Here is an 18247-nt window from a genome sequence, read left to right as displayed (position 1 = left end):
ATTTAACTAATTAACATGGTAAAAAATGGTTGCTAGTACAATTGTTATTTGTTCACTCCGGGGATAAACTATGCTAGAATACCCTAGTATTAGTGAAACTGAAGAAGATATGAGGAATATTTTTATTGGCAGCATTACAAAATGAGCAGATTGGGTTCGTATTTAAGCAAATGGAGTGTCTATAATGGTTGGTAGGAAATCTAGCATGGTAAAGTAGCCGAAAGAAGAATTTAATTTTACTGGGCACTCTAAGGTTCTACATACAGCTATAAGAGTTGTGATCAGAGTCATCATTCTTCATGTTTTGGAGGCTATGGATGATAGGCAGACTTTGTGAAAAAGAAGTACACTGCTAGTTGGACCCTAAATGAGTTTGTCCTCACTATGGGAAGAGACAAGAATGATGGTATTATTGATAGAGTATAATACTGGTTCAGAATATAACACTGGTTCAAGAAGACTAAAGGACATGTTATTTAGGTCTCAACATCCGTTTATGTAGAATGAAAAATCTTAGAGTTCTCTTTTCCCAGATTCAGGGATCCACAAATGTGGCTTCTTAAAGGTCCTAACTTTGACACCTTATTACCTTTATGCACCATTCATTGGGAGGCTTAGTATAAGTTCTCCAGCAATTGAGAACACACTGCTTGGTTCTTAATTTAGGATGTTTTCTAGTCTGAGTTCTTGAGTAGTGCTTGTTAAAAAGGACCCTAGCCTAAAGTGAGCCAGTTTTGTTATAGAGTCCTTCAAGTCATCCAGCAACGATGAATTTATTTTTGCATTCAGATTTCTGAATACACAGACCTCTTTATCCTTGGGTCTAGTAATTGTATTTCAACTAATAAGATACAATTTCCTTTTCTTAGTGTTAGTAATCCAAATGAAGTTTCTCGGGATCATATTGATTTGATTGGTGATATGACAAGGTAATATAATATATTTCATCATATGACTAAGAATACTTTTCAGGGAGGCTTTAGGAATGGTGGTTTTGTCAGCTATGCTTTGAGACTTAGAGCTCGTTTGGCCACGAATATTTTTTTATTTTTTTTCGAAATTAGTGTTTGGCCATAAAATTTCAAATTTATCTTTCCAATTTCACTTGAAGATGAATTTTAATTTTTTTTGAAAATTCAAAAACTCCAAAAATTTGATTTTCAAAATTTTCACTCAGATCACTCATAAAAATTCAAATTAACCCAAAATTATATTCATATCCAAACACAACTCTAATTTTTAAATACCATTTTCACTTGAAAAAATATTTCACTTTTTTTTTGGAATTTTACAATTCTTATGTCCAGACGCCCACTTAGTTTTCCAACCAGCAAGCCCAGTATGCATATCGTAAATGATGAATTAGGAGTCACTATTGATAGACACCTTATGAAAGATAAAAAAGTATTTGCCAAAGCTGGAGCTAAACTTAATAGAAAGTGTGTTAAAGTAATATGTGGCATGCTTAGATTTGCAGTTAGAAAAAAAAAAGATGGCCTTAGACTTAACATAGTTTACTCTATGACCAAACTTCTTGTTAAAGTCATTTAGAGTGGCAATGACAGTATCATAGTTCTTACTATTGGCCCTAGCAAATAGTATAAGGTCATAAGCAAAGAACAAATGTGATATTCTATAGCTAAAAATGCTAATCTTGATATATTCCCCTTGTTGGATGCCTCTAGAGGGGTGAAAGAAATTAGTCCTGCCTCTATTCACAATAATAAAAATTGAACTAGAGTAAATGTATGACAGAATAAGACTGATAGAATTCTTAGAGACATTTTAAGTTGTGAATGGTTTTTTTAATGAATGATCACTCTAACCTATGAAAAGCCTTCTAAAGGTCAATTTTTAAAATCATGTTTGTATTTTTTCCCCTTATTCTTGAAATAAGTGATATACTCTTAAATAATAATGGAATTATCAACAACCCTTCTATTGGAAAAAAAGTTGGATTGGTCTGTTCAATAATGGAAGGAAGAAAAGGTTTGATTTTTACAATAATTTTAGCGACTACCTTGTACATGGTGTTACCGAGTCTAATGAGTATTCTTGAGGATGGGGGCATTGACACACTTAGGAATAAGATACAAGAAAGTAGTGTTCATTTCACTAGGGGTGCTTATCGGGCGGATAATTATGCTTAACGGTTCGGCTTATCGGTTATCAAAATATAAATGTAATAATACGCTAGCCATCCAACAAGAGAACGGGCGGATTGATATCGGATTAATAATTATCGGGCGATTTATCGGCTAAACCAAATAGAAATTTTTTGGTATAATATTGAAATGGATTCTTTTTTTATGGGTGGTTTTGTTGATTTGACTTCCTATACGTTGCCTAACAGACATGATGAGCGGGATATAATTAAAAAATTCGGATGGAAAAGTTATAAATTGAAATGGACATCGAGTCTTAGGAGTTCTTGCTACTTCAAGATCCATAGGTACGTGTAATGCTCAGCTTACTGCCATATTAGCATATTAATAATTTTATAGCATATTCAAGTTGCTCAAATGACTGCCCCCCCCCCCCCCCCCAACTATATTCTGATTTCTGTCAAAGCTTCTAGGGAAAATCGACTACTTATGGAACAATGTAGTAATAACTTTTGCTATTATTTTACTGTGCTATGGTATGAGCTAATGTCTGTTTACTGACTTTTATCATTTCAACCCTTCAGCTGTAACAACACAAAAAGCTCAAACTGAAACAAGGATAAAACCAGCTGAACCAACACAAAAGCAACCGACACCAGAGGACACCACAAACCCAGTACCCAATGTTGCTCCTACGCAGCTACAGAAATCCAACATTGATTCTATAACAGAAGATACTTTGCCGGAAACAACACCCTAGCGTATGGGCACAATAAAGACAAAGCTGATTGTGATACAAAGATGAAAGACCCAAACTTCTTAATACTTTAGCCATTTAGGGTTTCAATAGTACTTTATATACATAGGGGTAAAAGTATAAATACAAAAATTCTTAACGGTTTATCCAACAAGAAAATTGAGCAATCCGCCCCCAAACCGTTAAGCCGTTAATTATACAATCTCAATCCGTTCACCATCCGTTACCCCGATAGTCCGATACCAATAAGCCAATAAGCCATCGGTTTGATTCGGTTAACGGTTTCGGTTCGGTTTTGAACAGCCCTACATTTCAGGATCCATCCTATAGGGCTCAACAACAAAGTTGCAAAAATTGATAATATTGTTACCTACAATTGAAGTATTTATGAAAGAAGACCATTAGGACCAGGGGCTTTTAGAGGTTTAAAGGAGTTAAGAACTCACTGGCTCCTAACGGAGCATCTAGTATTGAACTTATTGAGTCTCAATTACTCCATCAATCTCTTAGTGAAAAAGAAAAGTTACTCCAACAAAAATTAACCCGTAAGCTTCAGCTAAAAGAGCAGAGACTTATGTGAGTTTTTTTTGTTTTTTTTCCTCGATCAGATAAGAGAAATAAACAATCATGCACTTACTAATTTGATGTGCATATTAGGTGCCGTGTAGGTAAGATTTTTGATGTGGAAGACCATATATAAATAACTTTCCAAATAGAAATCTGATAATTGCTACAAGTACAATTTGCTAGCGGGCCAAAATTACCTTTTTAAAAGGTTTGGGGGTCAAACTTGAAGATGACAAAGAAAGAGAAAAGAAGGAAAGTGAAGAAAAAAGAAAGTACGGTTTTGCGTCGTCCTTAGATGTACTTAACAACTCTTGCAGTGCGACAACGCCGCAACAAGGTAGTATTGACATTCTAATTCCACCGTTACATTCGCCGGCGCCGTCACTCCTCCAGCCGTTCTCAGCTAGTAGTAACTCCACCGCCCTCCCCCACCGACGTTTACCGTATTAAAAGGTACAACTCTCATATTCCTCATCATTCACAGCTGTACGCCAATTTGTGCGAGTGCGAACTAAAAACTGAATAGTTTAGGCGATTTAACTTATTTACAACTCATGATCGTCCTTCAAATGCGAAAAGTCGTCCATCGGAAGCTACATTTACAATATTTTCTCGCTGTTCTTTTACAAAATATGTACAGCTGAATGTGTCTCTGTTCACCGGATATTGTTTTTTGACTATATGCGGTTACCAATATAATTGTAACATGCAGCTGCTTAGCGTGTGTGTGTGTGTGTGTGTTTGTTTATTTTTAAGGATATGTTGCTTAACATGTGTGTTTCCGTTATAATACTCAAAACTAATGCACTTCTGGTTATGGGGATCGAAGCGTTGTCGATTGGTTGATTGAATGCACTTCTGGTGCTCTACGACCTAAAATTGGGACGAAGTAGAAAATTATGCACACAGTATGGATTTGACGAATATTGTCAATTCTTGCTTTTGAATTGTCATGCATCTGCAACCTTGTGAACTAAATGTGATAAGTTTCTGAAAATTTGACGCTATTATTGCCTATTAGCTCAAGGAATTAGCAAGTTAGTTGTGATGTTTGCGAGAAACTGTAATTCTGTTTCTTATCAGTAATCAGATGGAAGGTGTAGATGCATCCAATTTGGATTTGGAAAAGGTGGGACCACAAGGTAATGGTGTGGAACTGGATGGTTTTAGATGCAGTGTTGATGAGCTAGTCATGAAAGTCGATAAGGTACATATCATTTCTTGAACAAAAGCGAGAACCTCTATCTTTGCAATTCTCAAATCTCTCTATTTCTTCCTGTTTTCTGCGTAGGATAAGTAATGTAAATCATGATATTCAATGTCTTATACTCTTTTGTTTATTTGTTTGTGGTACCTGAGACATTGTTGCTTACTTTCATTTCTCCTTATCTGTCCACTATTATGCCTCCTGCTGAGATATTCTTTGGGCGTGGTAGCAAGGAATGTATTGACTCTGAGTTAAAATTTTCAGCTGAGCAACCATGTAAAGAAAATGGACCTTGGGCCCTAACTCAACCCCAAAAGATAGCTTATGAGGTGAGGATTGTACCATATAATGAGACCAATTCCACATCCCACAACCGATGTGGAACAACTTACAGCTCACGAATTTGCTAGAATTTCAGTGTCATCCATACTCTATTATGTATTGATGGAGTGTCATTTATGATGTATAAAGTTATGTAAGCTTGAAGAGCCTTTGAAGGTGTTTATTTTTATCAAAGGGAGTCCTAAATGACTAGGCATTTAAAAAAAAGTTTATTGAATATGGTTTGACATCAAGACCTCTTCCAAGGCTTGTTATGTGGGTTCTATAAATTATTAACACAATAGAATCAATTCAAAGCTTTATTTTATGGAAAGGACACAAAGTAGAAAAATAGCATAAGTGAGAACAATAAGCTGCTTTTTACAAAAACAATTCATGTTGTTGGTGCACATAAATTGTACTTATCTAGGAGTCACAGCCCATGATCCCTCTGTCATGTTCTTAGTAAAAATATATGTCTTTACAAACTTCTAATTACCTCCAATATTTGCAAAACTTTGACTTTCATGAATTCTCTAGTTCATTCTTTTGACAACCGTGTCTACTGAAAATCATTAGCAGATAATAATTCTGCTATCCCTCGGGAATCTTTCTCCACTGCTACCTTTTAAGTTTTGCTTAGAATCCCTGCAACTTTAGATCATCCAATGGTGCATCAATAACTTTAGGTTATTGTATACAAACATTTTCCATAATATTTTGTGTGAGTTAACTGCTAGTTGCTGCAACTTTCAGCTTGAACAAAGAGTGAATGAAGTTGAGAAGTTCTACTTGAACGCAAGTATAAAGCAGCCAAACACTTCAAAGAATACTTCTTCAGGGAAGCACAAAGATAAGGAGAAACATGTTCCTGGCTTTAAGAAGCTACAACTAGAAGCATCACGTGGAGAGGCCGCTGCGGCTAAGAGGATGCAGGAGCTTATGCGCCAGTTTGGCACAATTTTGCGCCAGGCAATACTTAATATTTGTAGTTCCCAATCTATCGATAATTTTTTAGGTCTTGATTGATACCTCATACTAATAGTATGTCTCTGTTTTTTATTGTGCCAGATCACTCAGCACAAATGGGCTTGGCCTTTTATGCAGCCAGTTGATGTTGAAGGACTTGGGTTGCATGACTATTATGAGGTAAAACTTTCAGCTTCTGTTTTTTTGTAAACTTAAAGCCTTTTTGATTCTTTTCTACAATATGAATTTCTCAGTTATGTGCTTACCCACATAACTTTAAAAGCCTTTTTGATTCTTCTAAAATATGGGTCTATCGGAAACAGCTTCTCTACCTTAAAATGATAGGGGTAAGGTCTGCTTATACCCCACCCTCCCCAGACCCCACTTGTGGGATCATACTGGGTATGTTGTTTTGTTGTTGTTGTGGTGGTGGTGGTGTATGTCTTTTATCTGCTAGGCAAAGTTTCAAATTTTAATTTTGGGGATGGGGGAATTTCTCTTGGAAGTCTCGGACATGGTTCTAACTTATCTTACCTGATTTTTGTCTGGACATGTCTCTATAATTTCTGGATCCTTTCATGGAAATAATGACATTTCTTTTTAAGGTTTACAATGCAGTTGAATTGATTTTCTGCCTTTCAGATTATTGATAGGCCCATGGACTTCAGTACAATAAAGAACCAAATGGAGGCCAGGGATGGTGCCGGGTATAAGCATGTCAGAGAGATTTTTGCTGATGTTAGACTGGTGTTCAAGAATGCAATGAAGTACAATGATGAAAAGAGTGATGTTCATCGAATGGCGAAAACGTTATTGGAAAAATTTGAGGAGAAATGGTTGCAACTTCTGCCAAAAGTTACTGAGGAGGTAACGATTACTTTTGGACGTTAGTTCTTTGGTATGGCTCCCTTTAATTTGGTAATATCATGATCCTTGTATTACAATATTCCAAATTCTTATCTGTAAATGTTGCATGATCATCTCTTAACTCTATCCATTTATTTTCAGGAAAAAAGACGAGAAGAGGAGGAAGCAGAAGTTCAACTGAATATGCAGCTTGCTCAGGAGGCCGCTCATGCCAAAATGGCGAGGGATCTGTGCAACGAGGTAAAAGAAAACCTACTCTTGAAGCTTAACTTTGGCTCAAAACTAGTGATGGTTCAGTAATTCCCTCAAAGCTTGCTTTAAGCTTTGAAAATTCATAACGATGTCCTCTATCTCTCTTTTGGAGCTTGATCTGGCCTATGAATTTTTTGAGTCTGAAAGTACCCAACTTTGTCACAGCTTTATGAAGTTGATACACACTTGGAGGAACTCAGAGAGATGGTGGTCACAAGATGCAGGTTTGGCTCAATGACTCAGATTCAAATCTATAATTGCTACCTTTTATCTGCTCTATTTGTTTTCTCTTTTTAAGGATTGCTGCCTCCTGACTTCAAAGATTAATCTTGTTTCATCTGGCAGACCCGAAAAAGAAAACCTGGTAGAATGTTTCTTGCATAAAATTTTGAATTATCATTTCATGATTAGGCGTCAGTTCTATTTAATTAAAAACTGATTAAGTGGCTCTTATTTTTAAAATTTTCGACATAAGCCAACTCATGTTCTTCCCATACATTCCAAATAGGCCAACTACCTAGATAACCCCTTGTAGTTAGCACGATTTGTCAAGTAGACACTTTAACGTTGTGACTTTCCAATTAAACACCTCTTCCCGGCAGAAATATATGTAGTAAAAACCTCATGCTGACATGGAAAAAAATGTGCGCGTGAATAACTTAGAAGAAGAAAAGTTCACTTTTTTCACACACTTTAAAATGAACACAAAGATATATATATATATATATATATATATCCAAAGAAGGTGGACATCTGTTAAGAAATTGTTGAAGCCATTAAGGCTTTTCAAAATAATAAGAAATATCAACATAATAAAAGCCATGGATGAGATGTTTTGAAACATTACGGAAACGTCAATACCGTTGGGACTATTATTTCGTCAGTTGATTTTGTCAAGAAAATAATGTTTAAATATCATAATTATTGGCATTTAACAATCACATTCATTTTGACAAAATTATATTCAAAGTTATACAAATTATCTGTTACAAATATTAAAAATATATCCAAAATGATTAGTATACTAAAGACCCATCAACATGATATTAAGAGATTGAACCTAGACATGGTATTGAATATGATGTCAAAATTATTTTTAGGTTCATTCTCTTAATATCATGTTAATGGGTTTTTATTATACTAATTATTTTGAATATATTGTAACAAATAATTTGTATAACTTTGAATTCAATTTTGTCAAAATGAATCTGATTGTTGCATGCCAATAATTATGAGATTTAAACGTTATTTCTTGAAAAAATCAACTGACTAATTAACGGTCCTAACGGTATTGACATTTCAAAATGTCACATCCATGACTTTTATTATATTGATATTTCTTATTATTTTGAAAAGTCTTAATGGTTTCAACAATTTCTTATCAGATGTCCACCTTCTTTGGACAATATATATATTATATATATATATATATATATATATATATAATATATATATATATATATATATATTATATATATATATATATATATATATATAAGTAAATATAATGTCTTTGAGTTCATTTTAATGTGTGTGGAAAAAGTGAAAAACTTTTCTTCTCATTTTATTGTGCTGGGTCTTCTTTTAAGATTATGAATGAGGATATTCGGGAGAAAGTGGGCAAGGCCCCTATGGAGGATAAGATGCATGAAGCAAGGCTTAGATGGTTCGGGCATGTGAGAAGGAGAAGCCTAGATGCCCGAGTGAGGAGGTGTGAACGGCTGGCGCTGGCAGATAGGAGAAGAGGTAGAGGGCAGCCTAAGTATTGGAGATAGGTGATTAGGGAGGCATGGCGCGACTTCAGCTTACCAAGGACATGGCCCGTGACAAGAGGGTATGGAGGTCGAAGATTAGGGAAGAAGGGTAATAGGTCGTCGTGTGTTTTTATGATATGTTCCAGGTTTATTAAGGTTAGCGGACTAGTACATTGTCTTCGATTCTTAGAGTGTTAGTATTAAGGTTATTTCAGTACTATCTTCCGCTTCAGTTTTTGAGTAGTTCTTGAACTACCAAAATAAATAAATTATTCTTCTTGTTCTTCAACTTGGGTGTAGGAGTAGGACACAAAAATAACTTTGTTAGCACAAATATGCTTAGTAACACAAGAGTCTAACACTCAATATCTTGCATTAGCCATAAGATTCACTTGAGAAATGACCACAACAATTATATCATTCGCTTAGTAACCGGTAGACCATTACTCACCCGTTATAACCCGTTCCATTCACCTATATACTAGTAGTCGTACCCGCGCGATGCGCGGTCAATATTAAAAAATATTATTAACTTAATTTGTGATCAAGTTTGTTTGAACATATTAGATTGTATTGTTTTAATAAGTTTCATTCATCTTATTTGTCAATATGATATACCCAATAATAAAATCTCTATTAAATTAAAGAGACTTATATATTCATTGAATAACTTTTTTGTTCCGTATTTCTAACTATTATATTATCCAATGTTTAGTATAATTACATTGTTAATAGAATTAGCATAGTACTTGCTTAATATTTTTGTCTTCTACTTTCTTTTTTGTAATATAATAGAAAATATATATTTTATTACTCTTGAAATATTTTTTTATTTTAAATTTTATTATATTCTTTTTATCAATAATATTTTCTGATTTTTAATGAATAAATATACTTTTTATATCAAATAAGAAAAATGAAAATGATTCAAAAAAAAAAAAAAAAAAAGAAATTAGCTAACCTAAGCCAACCCTCACCCATGTTTGAGTAGTTAAGTTTAGTTAGTTAATTTCTTTGTTAATTTTTAGTAATTAATTATTAATTAAATAACTAATTATGCCATGTGGCTTTTTTCTAGGCTACCACTTGGGTAAATGTGGTGCCTTTTTTTTTGCCTTTTAATAATATATAGATATGCACATTCTTTCCTTTTGTGAGGCTATACAGAAAATACTCTCCATCCTTCTGCTGGATTTTCTACCAAGAATGAATCTTTGTTAGTTTTCGCTCCTAGTTTTATACTAGAAGAGCTTGTTGAATCCTGGGGGATACACCCAAACCGGGTGAAATATCCTTAAAGACAGTGTCTTTAACATGTCTCAAGTTTTGAAGAATTCCCTACAAGTTTCGTGATCAAGTATTTTCCATAAGATTTACAACAATTTTAACCTCCTCCTTCCTCCTTCACTGAGAACCTTCTTCTTACTCACTTTTAAGAGAAGAAGCTGCCAGTAAAACTGAAAAGAAGCTGGCAGTGGGGTGAGGGCAAGGGATGTGAAATGAGAAAGAAGTGGTCTGGAAACCTGTACAGCCATACATCTTTGAAGGATTCACTAATTTCATATTCAAAACCTGCATTTTAGACTAGCAGCCTGCAGACATTTATCCCTGGTAGATGTTTGTATTTGTCTTCTTTATGCATCAAAAATTGCATTTACGAAAAAAATTAACCCTCAATTCAGCATCCTAATTGGGGAGTGTAGATTTGAATGGAGTTGGTGAAGGGGGAACTGTTTTCTGTTTTCTTTTCAATGTTGTATTCCTTTTTCCTTAAAAAGTTACATGTAGCAGTCAATGATTGGTGCATTAGACACGTCACCACAAGGGTGTTTCACGTGCTTGGGCTTATGGATACAGGTGTTCGCGAAACACACTTTTGTCGCATAAAAATGTTCAGATGGTAAGTAATTAAGTCGAAGTTTCTAACTGACTAGTTGAGCCAACTTTAAGGGGCTATCTAGGTATTTAGCCTTTCAACAATGAAGATAAACATTGAGTTACCTCATCATTGAAAGTAGATGAGTTGCATGAGTACAAGGCTACATCTAAAATTTACTGCTAAAGTTAGTGTGAGCAAGGTTACTATCAGGTGCAAACTGAATCGATGATTCTGGAGACAGATAACAGTCTTATGTTCTGGATAAGAGTCCCTTGAGCCAGCCATAGTTCTCAACACCTCACCCTGCCATTGGTGATAGCATCACGCAGAGGAAAAATATTGGTAAAAGTCTTTAAGCTGAGGATCCAGTATAGTTTGTTATAGAACTCCATTGGGAGTAGCTACATAACAAGTACTCAGTTGAAACATGAGATTCCCAAACTTGGAAACCAATAAGAGGTATACCTGTCTCATTTTTAAAAAATGGTTAATTTTTCCCAGATATATCCAGTATGAGTGAGACACAATCACCTAGACTTGTTTGCTATCCAGTGGGCCAAGTTGCTTATATTCTGGACTAACTAAATTGGGATTTCATTTGAAATCTTGTACTTTTCTGGGTATGCAAGTATAGAAGCTCCTGAAAGTGACAGATGGAAATAGATGCAGTAATTTTTTGATAAGTGCATTCCTCATTAATTTGAAACCATACAAGCCTGGCCAGCCTATTATGCGTGGCCAAGACCAAGGCAAGCATGGCAATCGTCTCCCTTGCAGTATTATAAATAATTTTTCCTTCTTTAGCCATCTAAACTGATCCTTTGACGCCAGGGGCTTCTCTAGTGCAGGTTCCTTTTCGCCTTTGTTGCTCCACTAGTACTTTTGTTGGAAACTTCCTGGGAGATGTGAAGTACAACAATTGTTTGAATCTCGTTTTAAGCTGACGCTGATAAATTCGTATTAACTTGTGAATTGGGCTTAGGTTAATCTTCTTGTGCCAACTTATTGTTTCTGTCTGCACATGGTGTAGTTCTCCTCGGTCAACTTGGATATGTTTCTCTGGGTGCTGAACTTACAATAGGTAGTTTTGGGCTGGCAATAGAATTTGCAGATCAACAGCTTGAGTGACTTGTTGAAATGGGATTCTGATTGATTCTTTTATCTTGTTGGAGTGCTGTTTCATCTGTGAGGCCAATTGCTGACTTAACTTTCTGGTAAAGAGTTAAGTTAAATTCACCTTTTCATTGTTTTCTTGTTCAGTAGAAAGGTTCCAGCATCTCCTTTGTATTGGGTTGATCTTACCAACTTATCTGTGTCTCTATCTTGAATTCATGAGATCTATTGTGCTGGATGTCTGCTCTACTTAACCTCCGGAATGGAAAGTAAGAAAATTTCATCTTTAGGCACAATTCATCTGGAGTGCTCTCTTCATGCTCAAATCTTTTCTATATGCCCGTTGGTGTAAAGTTCATCTGATTCTGCTTTCTTTGTGTGGCCAAGTTTAACATTTTGTTCTTTTTCCTCTTGTGTATGGTAACTCCAGAAAAATATCAATAGAGGAGAAGAGAAATCTAGGATTAGCTCTCACGAAGTTATCTCCCGAAGATCTTAGTAAGGCGCTGGAGATAGTAGCGCAAAATAATCCACTATTTCCAGCCTCGGCAGAAGAGGTGGAACTTGACATTGATGCTCAGGTTTTCATGAGACTTTAATCATATCCCCTTTTCAAGAATTATATATATGGCTCTTGCATATTTTAAAAAGTTTTCTTCGTGGTTTCTGTAGAGTGAATTGACATTGTGGAGGCTAAAATTTTTCGTCAAGGATGCATTAGAAGTTCAGGGCAAGAGTACAAGCAAAGGTGATAACAGTAACTCAGTCAATCTAGCTGCTACAAATCCTAATATCAGTGCTGCCTCCAAAAGAAAAAAGGAGATTTGTGATGCTCTTGTGAAGAATGCCAAGAAACGAAATAAAAAGCCCTCTAAATGAATTTGTTTATGAAATGGCTGCAACATGGGTATGCAGTTCATATGTATCATCAGGAACGGTTTATTTGACTAATCTTCGTTGAATCTAAAAGTTTTTGACAATTTTCCAGACCCTGGAGGAGAAAAGGGAAATGATATTGGTGTTTGATGGGTCGAAGTAACCAATGTTTGATAGGTCAAATTAACCAAATCTCTTAATGTTCAACTTAAATGCTCTCCACTTTACAGGAAAATAGCACCAAGTAAATAATTTTGGGGAAAAAAAAACAGATGTATTTTTCTCTTACTCCTAGTTGCAAAATAGTCTTAAAGAGTAAAGCAAGACAGATTTAACAACCGAAGTTGAACTGGGACAATCCCTTTTGAAAAGAGGGATTTACATAGAATACAATCTTGTTAAGACTTAATTAAAATTGGAATGTTTACCTTCTATAGCAAACTATTACACCCTATTTATTATAAAGCAAAACGATTTCGAAATATTATTACTTATAGCTACATTTTTTATTTTTTATCAAAATAGGTATTTATTTATACCTACTATTGAAGCATGAAATAAGCCAATTATGTTCTTTCTCTCTCTCTTCCTTCTCTCTCTATTAGCAAGATTCTCAATCCTCTCTCTTCTCGATCAAATCAGCAGAACCGTCGGTGGCCGTCGTCAAAATTATCGTCGGCATCAGAATCGTCAGCGTCATCATCCACTATTGGCTCATCCTCTTAGGCGAGCAGATATGGCCATGGCTACGCCGGAGAAGATTTGAGGGTCGGATTTTTGTTCGTCTCCATTTTTAGTTTTAATACAATGTATACAATATTTTGCTTGGCCGGAAAACGTCATCACCGGCGAACTTTCTTCTCTTCTTTGCTATTTTAGTCACATACAATGATACAAATATATTGTATTCTATACAAATACACTCAAATACATTGTATTTTTATATAAATACATTATTTTTTCGCCTGTATTTATGTATTCTGAAGGTCTGTATTTTTTTGAATGCAGCTGAATATCACTGTGTTTTGTGATTTTTTGTTATTTGAATACAGTCGAATTGAGTACGGTGAATTGAATACAATGTATAATAGTAAATGATGAATATATGTGCATTGAATACAATGTATTCAGTCGAATTAAATAGAACAGTATACACCATATTTCTTGATTACCTCACTGTATTTATAAATACAGTCACGGGAATACATAGAATACAGCAGAATAGCAGCAAATTTATGTAGAATTAATTTTATTGAGTTAAATTAGGAGTGATACACGCTAATTTATCCTCTTTTCGTTATTAAACAACTGGACTCCCCTATTTTTAGGCAAATTCCGCTACTGTATTCATGAGTACAGTAGCGCGAATACAATCACGCAGCTGGACTCCCCTATTTTTTAAGGCGAATTCCACTATTGTATTCATGAATACAATAGCGCGGATACAGCGAATACAGTCGCGTAGCAGCGAAATTTATGTAGAATTGATTTTGTTGAGTTAAATTAGGAGTGATACACGCTAATTGATCCTCTTTCTGTTATTAAACAGCTGGACTCCCCTATTTTTTAGGCGAATTTCGCTACTATATTCATGAATACGGTAGCGCGAATACAGCGAATACAGTCAAACAGCTGGACTCCCTTATTTTTAGGCGAAATCTGCTACTGTATTCATGAATACATTAGCGCGAATACAAAGAATACAGTCGCGTAACAACTAAAGAGTAGCTATAAGAAGTAATTATGTATATAGTAGCTATAATAGCCACTAAACAACAGTGGTTCTGAAAATTCCTCATTAAAATTCTACAACTACTTTCACAAAATTATTTATAATACTATAAAATCTTACCTTTTTAATTAAATTATGTACAACTTTACATATCCTAAAGTCTCTCTTTTGAAATTCTCTCAACTATCAGTATCTTATATGTAGAATATTGATAAAGGATGAAAAGTGCATACTTTGAGTGTGTTTGTGTGTTAATTCTTGTGTGAGTTGCGGGAGTTCACACCACTTTCAAAGTGAAAATATGCTAATTATGTGTTTCTTATGTGTAGGAACAAACTTATGCGGAAAAGGATCAAATAGGAGAAAAATTGGTGAAAAAGAATTGAAGAGAAAAGTTCCTCACAACGAAGCGAAGTTCACTTTGCCAGATCGGGATCTGAGCAGAAGAAACCAAAAAAATCCCGGACAGCGAAGCGATATTCACTTCACCAAACTAGGACCGGAGCAGAAAAAAACCAGCTTCTTCAATCCGAAATAGAAGAAGGAAAATTTGCCCCATACAAACCCTAGTCGTACATCCAAAAATGTGCTTTTGAGGGAGAGACACTACTTTGGAGAGAGAGAAGATTTTGGGAAGGCAAGAACATGCTTGGAGCAAGGAGAAGGATTCAACTTCATGTTTTTTCCTCTTTCTTCCTATTTTTCCATTGTTATGAATTCTAGTGTTGTATTTTTACATACTAGCGTGAATAGCTAATTTTCTATCTAGGGTTTTGATGGAACCTTTTGGAGGATAGATTTTTGTTACGTTTTTATATAATTGAGCCTTTGAATTTCTCTACTTGTTTAACTACGTGCTTATTTCAGTTGAGTGAAGAGCACTCAATTGACTGTGCCTATTTAGTATGTATTGCTTGGAAAATGGTACATATTTAGGTAGTTGTTGAAAAATATCACTCCTAATGTATTTGAGGAATCAATATGGAGGGTCTAAAGGAGGGATAAGGAATAACAAAACATTGGTGCAATCTTAGTGAGCGGGGAATTAATGTCAGATAACGTAGTTCGGAAGAATACGTCTAGTAAATTCTGGTAGTTGTGAGAATTACGATACTCGAAGTACTCACAATTGGTAGAGAATACTTAGGTGAAATTATAGGAGGCATAGCGGGAAGGATTCAGACAATTGAGGAAATCATAACTCTAGGGCTCCTTTATCTTGTCTCTAACTTTATCCTTGTTAATTGGAAGTTTTACTGCTTTTTAGTATTTGTTAGTTAATTAGTTAGAAATAAACATTATAATCTTTATAATTAGGAAATTATTTTGACTTGTGTTTCTTAGCGATATTGAACAACTATAGCTAAGCCTTAGTTCTCTGTGGGATTCAGTTTTGGACTTTTAGACGGGATTATATTTGTAGCGACCGCTTATCCTTTTTAGGACTAGAGTTGGGCATGATCAAATTTTGATGCCCTTGCCGGGGAATTAACGATATAGTTGTGATTATACATATTACTAGGTTTCAGTTTGAACTTTTATTTTGTTTTTTTTAGCATTTGATTTTTTTTTAGTTTACTTGTTGATCTGAGAAACATGGCATCTTGGAATTATGGGAGTTTCGATGTTGGTAATTCTACTGTTGATCTTCCTAATGCTTATTGTGGAGGAAACTACCTATGGCAAAATTATCAAAACATTCGCGAGAGCGAGTTATGTGCACCAACTCAATCTTATGTGTGGAATGTATGTGATATTTATGGTGGTCAAGATGGTCACTTTATGGTTGTGCTTATATTTCTTATCTCCCCCCCCCCCCCTCCCCTCCTTGTTATGATGGTTCTGCTTTTACTTGTGAAGTTACTAGTACCAAAGAACCTGGGATGCTGACCTAACGGAGATCAATGATATGCTAAAGTGCCTTGTGGAATAATATGATGAGAAACCACTGCAAATACAAAGGCAAGAGGCAACTATGCGTAACTTGAGGCAACTATGCGCAACTTGGAGGCTCAACAGAGTTAGCTAGTTGAACCTTGTAAAGCTGACGTTGTGGATAGTAGCCAAGAAGAGCGTGAATTAGCGGCAGAAATTGACATTATAATGGAGGAGTTGAGAGTAGAATACGACCAAACCAACCAATTAGAATTTGAGGGTGCCGATGTAGAAGACATATGATACTAGAGCAACCAAGGACATTGAGGATACAAATTTAATTGACTCTAGTGTGATCTGTGCTGAGGATATCGAAAATCTTGAAGTTCATGTATTTGAGCACGTTGGACCTCAGTCCAAATACTTCGCTACCTTGTGTTCTGATGGTGAAATGGAAATAGATCCTTACCAGCATACAAAGGAGTCAACGGAAGAGGTAGATGAACTTTATATTCTGAAATTTTCGAAGCATCTAGGCAAGATGACACTCCTCAGCTGGAAGCCAAAAAGTGCATAAAGAAATCATTATTTTTGGCTCGCAAAAATTTATACTGCCCCAAGCTCATAATCATAAGCTTAAACCAAAACTTGGGGTCCAATTTATAAGCTCGAGGTGGAGGCAAAAAGTGATTCGCGTCGTGCCGAGACGTAAAATCAAGAGCTTGTTGGGAGACAACCCAACTTTACTGTTTTTTATTTATTATTGTATTATTCTTGTAGTGTCATTTTTTTTATTTCTCTAGGAGCATGGAAGCAAAGCAATTGGAAGAAAGCAAAAGCAAGTGAGATGGTTAGAACTAAGTGTGGGGTGCCCGAACAAAGCACCAAGTCTGAGAGAAGTTTGAGTGCTCCATGAGCTGCTAATGCTTTGGCCTACTAGGAAGTTTCTTTGACCCTCTTGTATTTATGTGTGTGCATTAGGAACAATGCACAATTTTAAGTGTGGGGTGAAAAGACTGTTTGGATAATTTCTATGCTATATTAGTTGTGTTATTTTATGTGTGTTGAAAAAAAATCAAAATAAAAAAATAATTAGGTAGAAATAATCCCTCTTGATTTTTCTTATGGCCATGGTTCTTTTCCAAAGGATGACTCTTTGAACTGGGTAGTAGTTTTTTTTGTAGGTCGAATTTTTATAAAGTTTTGGACTTTTTTCAACGATGGACTTCCTAGATAGTTTTCTTGAGGGTTTAAAGTCCAAAGAAAAACACAAAAAGATTTTCATTATCTTTTCTTTTTGAATCGATAATGGAATGGGAAGAAGTTTGAGTAATTTGTGCCTTTGACATGTTTTATACTGGGGCTTAGGTCTGGAGCAATTGAATTTATGAGAAATCACGGGAGAAATTTATTATTAATGTGTTCACAATGATACAACGAGTCCGATATATAATATAATACATGTCCTATTCCTACTACATATGGGATTAGGGTTATTTACATGTAACTACTTAACTACCAACTAACACTCCCCGTCAAGCCGGTGCATATAAATCATATGTACCCAGCTTGTTACATATATAACTAATACGAGGACCAGTAAGGGACTTGGTGAAAATATCAGCAAGTTGATCATTCGACTTCACAAATTTTGTAGCAATATCTCCTGAGAGTATCTTTTCTCTGACGAAGTGACAATCAATCTCAATGTGTTTAGTCCTCTTATGGAACACCGGATTTGACGCAATATGAAGAGCAACTTGATTATCACAAACAAGTTCCATCTGGCTGATGTCGCCAAATTTCAACTTCTTGAGCAATTGTTTGATCCAAATTAGCTCACATGTTGCCATAGCCATTGCTCGATATTCTGCTTCTGCACTAGACCGAGCAACTACATTCTGTTTCTTGCTCTTCCAAGACACCAAATTGCCTCCTACTAAAACACAATATCCAGACGTAGAATGTCTATC

General features: G+C 35.3%; 1 protein-coding gene across 3 annotated transcripts; it reads left to right on the top strand.

The window, feature by feature from the left end:
- The first annotated feature begins 3316 nt into the window (after window positions 1–3316).
- On the top strand, window positions 3317–12826 carry LOC109239533 (transcription factor GTE6-like). 3 transcript variants are annotated; one of them, XM_019406116.1, is made up of 9 exons: window positions 3317–3882; window positions 4520–4636; window positions 5714–5929; window positions 6029–6106; window positions 6569–6793; window positions 6935–7033; window positions 7211–7269; window positions 12222–12372; window positions 12464–12826. In XM_019406116.1, the coding sequence occupies exons 2-9, from the start codon at window positions 4520–4522 to the stop codon at window positions 12668–12670; spliced, it is 1152 nt and encodes a 383-aa protein (XP_019261661.1). In that variant the 5' UTR covers window positions 3317–3882; the 3' UTR covers window positions 12671–12826. The 3 variants fall into 3 exon arrangements, with proteins under 3 accessions (XP_019261661.1, XP_019261660.1, XP_019261659.1); XM_019406115.1 differs by having other exon boundaries at window positions 3488–3882; window positions 4513–4636; XM_019406114.1 differs by lacking the exons at window positions 3317–3882; window positions 4520–4636 and adding an exon at window positions 4683–4965.
- Window positions 12827–18247: the final 5421 nt, after the last annotated feature.

Source organism: Nicotiana attenuata, unplaced genomic scaffold, assembly GCF_001879085.1.
Source record: "Nicotiana attenuata strain UT unplaced genomic scaffold, NIATTr2, whole genome shotgun sequence".
Classification (NCBI taxonomy): domain Eukaryota; kingdom Viridiplantae; phylum Streptophyta; class Magnoliopsida; order Solanales; family Solanaceae; genus Nicotiana; species Nicotiana attenuata.
The sequence above is the reverse complement of the archived record's forward strand: the minus strand, read 5'-3'. Positions and strand labels throughout refer to the sequence as shown.

Excerpts from the sequence above, each read along its gene's own strand:
- LOC109239533 (XM_019406114.1), top strand. The coding sequence starts at position 4,738 with ATGATATTCAATGTCTTATACTCTTTTGTTTATTTGTTTGTGGTACCT. Across the intron at positions 6,107-6,568 it reads GGTTGCATGACTATTATGAG|ATTATTGATAGGCCCATGGA; the intron begins GTAAAACTTTCA and ends TCTGCCTTTCAG. Across the intron at positions 7,270-12,221 it reads ATGGTGGTCACAAGATGCAG|AAAAATATCAATAGAGGAGA; the intron begins GTTTGGCTCAAT and ends TGGTAACTCCAG.